Here is an 8,774-nt window from a genome sequence, read left to right as displayed (position 1 = left end):
TTAAGCTATCTGAGCCTCTATCAGCCAGTGGTGGGACAGGCCCTTAGTGTACATCAAACTTGCGTGATCAAAGACATTTTAAAAAAACGTAGACTGGACATAGAGACATTTTTTCATCGGTAACTTCTTTGTATGGTAATATCTCAATATCAAAGACACGCCAAAACGCTTAGTCTTTGTATTATTTGTTTGTGATGACTATTGGACACCAGGTGGCGCTAGTGAGATTTTATAAAATACGTTTCAAGTGTCAATTATGCTTACTTATATATTTTTTAAACTGTTTGTAGGTGATAGAAGAACCCCAAGAAGAGAACAATAGCATAGAAGAGCCGGAGTACCTGGTGAGGGAAAGTAGGGATGTTGGGAGGGCGGGGGAGGGCGCGGAGGGGGAGGTGGCGGATGAAGTGGACCTGCCGGTGCCGCGGCGCGTGTACGTGTGCAAATACTGCACGAAGCCATTCAAACGGAAGGACCACTTCAAAATACATCTTCACATACACACCGGTATCAAGTCCTTCTTCTGTGCTGTTTGTGGGAAAGGTGAGTACAAATTTTTTACTTGTCCTGACTTTAATTACCTTTTTTGTATGGGGGGGGGGACTCTGGTGCAATAAATGTTGGTTCTGGGATTTCCCTGGAACGCACCGGAACCTTCGGCACTTTACCACACAATAGAGGATGTTGCCTGATATTCCGCAGAACCATGGCAACATAGGACCACGCTATGCCACCATCTTGATTTAATTACCTACATTATTTTCATGGCACAAATTGAACCTTCACGTATAGTCGGGGAAACTGGCGGTGTTCCATCGAAGCTACAATCGTTTGAACACAAACGAGACGCAAAAAAAATCAACAAATTCCGCGACTGTACCTAGTAACGCCAATTTAATTAAAGTATGACCAAACAAAAAGCGTATAGGCTAGAGGAAAAGTAAAGAAATAACTTTATTTAGAAATATGAAAAAACATTATTTAAGAAAAATACTTATTCTTAATGCACTAAACGTGTTCCATTTTGTTCTGGATTGTGCAGGTTTCTACCGCAAGGACCACCTGCAGAAGCACACGCAGGTGCACAGCAGGACGCGGCCGGCGCGCCGCCAGCTGCCCGACCTCTACCCCATCAGTATGCTCAACAAAGAAGTCGTGCCGGAAATCACTATACACGTAAGTGATCATCACCTCCCCTATTTTTTTTTCTCGCTGGGAAAATGCATTTACGCATCCCCCCCGTTCCCAGGGGGGTATGTGGGACTCGCCGGCCGAGGATGGAAGATGGCCGGAATACCCACTAAAAACCCAGCGGTGTTCCTTCTGCCCGCCAGTGGCTGGGTCACGGGAACGCTTGTGCTTTCTTCCCCGACCCAGCCGGCAATCATCACCTACCCTGCCTTATCCTACTCCGGTAGTGACGCACCGGAAGTTCGTCCTCCAAATAACGCTATCATCCGTCTCAGTCATCACTCCTTGATCATGTCACCTTCCACGCAATCCATCCATCTCACACGTAAGTCATAGTAATAATTAAACTTACTAATATTATAAATGCGAAAGTTTAGATGGATGGATGTTTGTTAAGTTTGTAGCCTAAACTGCTGAATTCTGATTAAATTTGACATAGATGTAGAGTATGGAGGAACATGTAGGGTACTTTGTTTTTTAATTCCACGCGGACGGAGATGCAGACGAATGCTAGTTTACAATAGAACTGTAATTACATTTATTTATTTAGATTTTGTCAACATTATATGTAAATATTTCTATATATATTTGAGAAGTAACATTATAGTATGAACATGAGAAATAATGCAATGTAAATTAAATGAGAAAGTATCAAGATTAAATCATGGCTACAAAATAAGAGGAATGCCAAAGAAATGTCATTCTATTTGCAAAGTTTAGTGATAAAATTGATGATAGAACAAGTTTGTTATTATTAAATCTGTGATTACAGCTTTATGAAGGTAAAATTGTTTAGATAGTTTGGTTACAATTGTTTCCGTTGAATAAATTTAAAATAGTGACATCTAGTTTCGAAACAGAGAAACGGTATGGAACAAAACCATTGTAGATTTATTATAACTTTAAACTGTCGTGGTTTTTACAAATATAATCCTATAGAGAGCTAAAACAACCCAATTATGGTAAGAAACCCGTATTTTACGAAATTTATAATATTTATTTTATTTTGCAGGCACCATCAAATACGAAACTGCGTGTACCGTTACAAATAAAGGTACCGTACCAAATGGTGATGTCGATGGACAATGGTGAACAACGCGCCATCACCATCGACCCTCAGGCTTCTACCAGGCTACAATGAACTCGGTACTCAGAGACATAAGTGACAGTATCTCTCCCTAAGTGTAAACAAGATTTAAGTGCGGTAGTTAGAAAATTTTATCAAATAGTTGTTATATTTTACGATAACTGTCTACCCCAAAAGTGGTATGCACAATATAAAGCCGTGTTATCGTGTTTATGAACGACTAATATATTTTTAGAAATAATTGGTTCGCATTTTGTTCTTTCCTTCAAATGTTCAAGTTCCAATTTAAAGTAACAAATATTAAAAAGTCTATGTAAGACATTCAACATTTTACATTCAATTTTGCTTTGAATGTAAAATTAGTTAATTAATTAATTAATATAGAAAGTGTTTTGTATTTATTGAATACTAAGTTTATCTAGTATAGATTATTTTTGACACAAAAACAATGCTCCAATTTGTTATATCTGCATTTCATTTAATTTTGTCACCCGGGTCCAAGTAGTCTTACAAAGATCTCTATGTCATTTAGTATTATAGTTTCACAAAGTAAACTAAAGTATGAATTAGCAATTATTTATTGGATTTACTTTGATTTTGCTATTACAAATATGAAGTTAATAAAATGTAAATAGCGCCATCTAGTTAAAGAATTATGCATCTGTCTCTGTCGGTAAAACAGTTCGAAGTGAATCAATATTTAATTCAATAATTATCACAATATGAATAGACTTTATTATGTTTTAGTTTTCTTATAAATTGTGTGCACGAACATTTACAGTTGTAATGTGTTTAATTAACGAGATTACATAAAAATAATGTACATAACTTTTAATGTAGACATTACTGTGTAAATAAAAACTCATTAGTTAAATTGGTAAAATTGTTGCTTTAATTTCTATGCCATTTAAAAAATCTTACGTATTTACAGTTCCTCTTATCTTTAACACAATAATTTGTGATCGTAGCATGTAAGTTTTGTATCAAAGTACAAAAATAAACGTATTTTGCACTGTCGTTTTGGTTATTTGAAATGAAACCCTTTTTTCGTTATTTAAATCTGTTTATTAAATAAAAGCGAAGAATACAATGGAAGCACGAACGTCTATTTGTTATGGTGCCGACATAAAAAAGTGATTTATTTGAACAGCGCCATGATTTATCTATGGAAAAATACATAAAGAAAACTTAAATTATGCATCTTACATTTACCGTAGTTTTGTAAGACGTTTTTAAAAACCTATTTTTATCCAATTATAAATAAATCAACTATAAATAAGTTTATCAAGCGATCCGTTGCTCGTTTCCCGCTTTTCCTACTAAAAAAAATTAATAATAAACGGTAATAAAAGAAATCCAGTGGTTGCCAAACTTTGATATCCAAAAATTATTTGTAAAAAGACGTTTAATTTTTTTCTGAGTCTGTTTGATCACTACACTGCCAGGATTTCTCGTATTTGCTTATTTCTAAATACTTTTAATATAGTTTGAGAACCACTGGTATAGGTAATTATTTTCGTTGTTTTTGTTCTTCTAGACTATTAAAAGTTCTTTAGTAATAAATGTTTAATAAGATTTAGGAACGTTTTGTTTTCCCAAAAATATATATATTTATAAAAGAATTTAGAGTTTCGCTCAATAAATATATTTCGATCTTGTTGAAAGGTTTGAACTTTTGTATTCTACCAATTAATACTTATGTCCTATTATTAAATAATACCGAATTTTTAACTGTGATTTAAACATTTTATTCTGTTCAAAATCTATAATACATTTTGTACTTTAGACAAGATTATACGTCGAAGAAGATTATTATCTATAAAAATATTTAAACTCAACTGTGAATTTTCATTGTCGAAACACTTGTATAGAAACATGCCAGACTGCTTCAAGTCATCAGACGAAGAGTTGCATCTCTCTAAGAGAAATGTAAGGGCCTGTCCTTCCAAATGGTAAATTGTTATACAATCCAAAGGGTAAAATATGTGATGGAAATATCGGATTTTGTTGACCGACTTCCCAAAAGAAGGAGGTACTCAAATCATCTGTATGTTTTTTTTATTATTTTTTTATGTCTTACGGCATAACTCCGCCGCTAGAGGACCGATTTTAATGATTCTTTTTTTACCTTATCTGACAGTGACATCATAAACTATCTGAGCTTCTATCAGCCAGTGGTGGAACAGGCCCTAAATGTTTTTGTCGAATCGTCGATATAACTGTATTGAAGAATATTGTTTCGTTCATGAAATTTCACGGTTATAATATTTTAACCACAGCATCAATCGTACAGTTAGCGATCTATTAAATAACTATGCAATTCTACGCATGACTTATCTAAAAAAATAAATTAGAATTCTCATCAAAACAGTTTTAGAACCAAAACATTAGCTATAACAGTGATTTTAAAAATACTTATAACCAAATCAACTCTTTTAGAGATCACCAACACATATATCTCTGAATATCTTCAAACAGCAAAAAATATCAAATTACTAAACAAAATTTTACTAGAATATTTTGATCACAATGCTTTAGATAATTTTTATTTTACATTTTTACAAATTGATTAAACAGCCCTTTTTACATTTTCTATTGAATTACAGATACACTAAGGTCCTGTCCCACAATTCTTGTTAAATAACATAACAATCCAACGTATATAATATCTGATGGAAGTATCGGATTTTAGTACTCTGACAGTGACGTCACTTTTAAGCTATCTAAGCCTCTATCAGCCAGTGGTGGGACAGGCCCTAAATTTTCTAATTAGATAATATGTTACTAACAAAAGTAAATCTAGGCATTTTTTCGGCGTGTTTTAATCGTTTTTCTCTAATTTGTGCGCGCGACAAATAAATCGCGTTAATACATAAAATTCTTGCATTTACATCTTTTTTACACTATACATTTAATTTCCAATTAGTCTATCCGTTTTATCCGGCAGTACTTTAGTGCGGAACATTTTTTTTAAATCATATCGAAATACTCACCATTTCATTACTCTTGTGAAAAAAAATGTCATTAAAAATAGCTTTAATACAGTAATGCAGATCTGTTTATTCTAAAACAAATTTTGTTTATGATAATTCCGAGATATGGCCATAGTTGTTAATTATTTAAAAAGTAAAAGCTAAACACATTTATAACGAAAATAATAATATGACATTTAGTAATGCAAAACGAAAACTTTTTAAAAACCGAATATTTTAAAGAACCTTTTACTTTCTGTATTAAAAAACATAGATGTGACAGATCAGTAAGCTCTAAAAATGGACAGGTTATAAGACAGCATTTTTTCCTTATTTGACATTCACCATTTTGTTGCTAACGGTTGCGGTTAGTGGTGAGAATTCGAAATAATAGATATAGAATTAACTATTACGTCAAAAAACGTATTTAAATCGAAAGAAAGCAACAGACAAACATCCTATCCATTTTTAGAGATCAGTGTGACAAAACAAAACGTTTCCGTAATCTATAGATTATGTGATCTATGAACCAACATAATCTATAGTATATGTCAAATCATTTTGTTTTTGGCGGGAAGTGTTTTTATTATCAGAAGACGTCCTTGGCGGCTTGTATGAGTGAGAGAAGGTCGTGCTTGTCGTCTGGTCAGGAGGGCAGGGGCGCGGGCGCGGGCGCTGCGGGCTGCGACAGCGGAGCGCCGCCCGCCTGCTGAGACAGCTCCGCCTTCACGCGCCGCGCGATATGGGACCGCGTGTGCTTGCGGAGATGGTCTTTACGATAGAAACCTGTGAAAAACGCGTTGAGCTTGTTACATTTATAAATATTCATTTAGTAATGAAAGAAATTGATTGATATTTACTGTTACTATTATATCGTAACAAAAAGATTGTTTCAACCACAGATAATACAATTACTCTTGTTTCAACAATCAACTAAAATAAATCCATTTGCATCAATGCTTACAATTTTCATACATATATTTCAAACTATTGGACCGATTTTACAATTTTTCACTAATATATTAGTCCTGCATAACAGATTTTATGACTATAGTATACAAGTCCCCTCTTGTGAAATCCTTACTAGTCAGAAAGAGACAAATTAGTTGAGTACTAGATGTAGTTACCTTTCCCACACTCGTTGCAAATATGACGCTTCTCGCCGGAGTGTATAACAAAGTGCAGAGTGAGTTGCTCCTTGCGTTTGAACGCCTTGAGGCAGACGGAGCAGACGTGGGGCCGTTCCGGGTTGTGCGACTGCTTGTGACGCGTCAAGTGATCCTTGCGTTTCAACGCCGCGTTGCAGATATCGCAAATAAACCTGTTTAACATTAATTAATACTTGAATCTTGGTTAATCCTTCAAGTTATGTATTGTAACATTTTAAATTCCATCAATAATCATGATCTATACTATTATAATAAAGCGCAAACACACACTTCTTTGTTGCCTAAGATGTCAGCAATTACAGCATATTTTTGAATAATTCTTCTTTTAATAAAAAGTCCTACACTTACGTCATGCTTTAGGCTAATTTCATGCGGATGAAGCCGCACGGGAACAGGTAGTTTAGAATATTCCAGAGACTTGTCTCTGATCTTGATCAAGGTTATGAAATAATGAAAGACATTTTAAAGAAAAGACTCGTATGGATTATCTATATAAAGAATTCTTATTGCAAACGTATTTTAACGCACCTTCTCTCCATAGTGTGTCCCACTAAATGTTGTTCCAGCAGCTCCCTCTCAGGGTACGCCATGTGGCACTCAGGGCAGCAATACAAAGTACTGCCATCTGGGAATTTCAAAACAAGCAAAATCTATTAACACTTAGGTTTATTTTCTACAGAAAAACATGCTTTTAAAACAAACTGCGTAACTCACACTCGTAAAGATCTTGGTAACTCACCTAAAGCAGTCGTCAATCGTATCTCTCCAGGTTTAGGCCGCGGTTTTTTCTCTTTCAATGTTTTCTTCTTCTTTTTCTTCTTTGATATAGTGATGGTGGTCGTGTTTGACGTCAAGTTCTGGTTAACAATCGCAGTCTGCACCACCACGCTATTGACAGAGTTTGTCGCCGGCTGGAATACGAAGAAATTGACTATTAGACTAGAAACTTTGTTATCAAAGGCGACTCAAGAATAATACTACTTCATGCTTTTCACCGATTGTTAATTTAGCGCTAGCTGTTGCTCGCGACTTCGTCGTCGTCGTGCAATTAATAAATAATAAAAATATAGCCTATTTTAATTAGAAATCGCTCCAGTTTTTGACTTATTTCAATATATACAAAAATCCAAAAATCCAAATCTTTCCTCTTTATAATATTAGTAAATATGATAGATATAGTTTCTTTACCGTCTTACATATCAAAGTTAGAATCTAAAACTAATCTTGTACCAAGATACGAGATGAATAATGATTCTAAATAGAATTTAACTCTAACTACCCACATACCGGAGTGATTGAGGATATAGCGGGCAGTGTGTTAGTGGCGACTGCAGTAACGATAGTTGGCTGTTCCTCGCGCTTGTCGGGCGTCGAGTATTTAAGCAGGTGGTGAAGAGGTAGCGGCAGAGCGGACAGGTAGTCTGCCACTCCTCCACCTAGCGTCTGCCATGTCGACGTGTCCGTCACGTCACCGATACCTGACACGAAAGTATTTTTCTCACATCTTCATGAAAATATTTCTACGAAATATCAAGAACTAGTTGTTACTCGCGACTATGTCCGCATGACATTAAAAAAATACCTATGTTACTCACTGATGACGTAGCTTTTTAATGGTGTAAGAATTTTTGAAATCGGCCCACTTGTTTTCAATACATACAAAAATAAAAATCATACCTTTTTTTAACATTAATTGTAGATTATAAAAGGAAAATTGTAATACTTATAATATGATGTGCTATCAGAAAAAAAAACTTACTAACGCCTTGCATAAATGAATTTAAATATTACACAAATGTTTATGTAAAATTTAACACAAGAGGAAGTTAAAAATAATAATGCGAGTGGTGTAACAAATAACGTTTTTGATTTAGAAGACTTAAAACTATGATTCTATCTGATTATTGTCACCTACTGATAAACTCAGCGGGCGCTGCATTCCGGTCTATGCGGCCCTCTTGCTTGATGGCCCGTGCGAACGCGGCTGCCTCCTTGGGCTCGTGCAACACCACCACCAACTGCTGCGTGCCCGCCTGCAGGGTCCCCCCACCTTAATACCACAAACCATTGTGCTATTAACAAACAAAATTTGGTAAAATGACTGATGTAAGGAAACAAATGACACGTCACTCTTCGTAATTGTTCAAGCAGTCAAAGTGCCCTGACATTATAGGATAGTCTGGAAGCAAGATTATTACTGGTGGTACGAGATATGACGCTAGTACCTTGCTGCTGCATCATGGTGGCCATCAGGTCATGGTGCAGCTCCTCACGATACTCGCGTTTGTCGATGCGTTGCTCGGCCTTCAGTTGGTGCACGGTGTCGGCCTGCACGTAGCCCGCCCCGCCGGCAAC

General features: G+C 35.6%; 2 protein-coding genes across 4 annotated transcripts in view; one reads left to right on the top strand and one right to left on the bottom strand.

Annotated features, from left to right (window-relative positions):
* Window positions 1-2,547, top strand: part of LOC106107158 (zinc finger protein 585B-like) — an 18,670-nt gene extending 16,123 nt beyond the window's left edge. For all 3 annotated transcript variants that reach the window (XM_013287872.1, XM_013287874.1, XM_013287873.1), the window contains 3 exons: window positions 291-543; window positions 1,043-1,176; window positions 2,204-2,547. In XM_013287872.1, coding sequence (XP_013143326.1) covers window positions 291-543; window positions 1,043-1,176; window positions 2,204-2,332 — 516 coding nt within the window. In that variant the 3' untranslated portion in view covers window positions 2,333-2,547. The remainder of the gene's footprint in view (window positions 1-290; window positions 544-1,042; window positions 1,177-2,203) is intronic.
* A 2,906-nt stretch (window positions 2,548-5,453) lies between these two features.
* On the bottom strand, window positions 5,454-8,774 carry LOC106106880 (zinc finger protein 302-like; the record flags this gene model as incomplete). The annotated part of the gene is made up of 7 exons (XM_013287539.1): window positions 5,454-6,036; window positions 6,378-6,571; window positions 6,948-7,044; window positions 7,159-7,330; window positions 7,707-7,897; window positions 8,335-8,469; window positions 8,645-8,774. Coding segments are annotated over 7 exons (1,059 nt in total), but the record flags the coding sequence as incomplete, so codon positions are not given.

Source organism: Papilio polytes, unplaced genomic scaffold (assembly GCF_000836215.1).
Source record: "Papilio polytes unplaced genomic scaffold, Ppol_1.0 DF822067.1, whole genome shotgun sequence".
NCBI classification, from domain to species: domain Eukaryota; kingdom Metazoa; phylum Arthropoda; class Insecta; order Lepidoptera; family Papilionidae; genus Papilio; species Papilio polytes.
The sequence above is the reverse complement of the archived record's forward strand: the minus strand, read 5'-3'. Positions and strand labels throughout refer to the sequence as shown.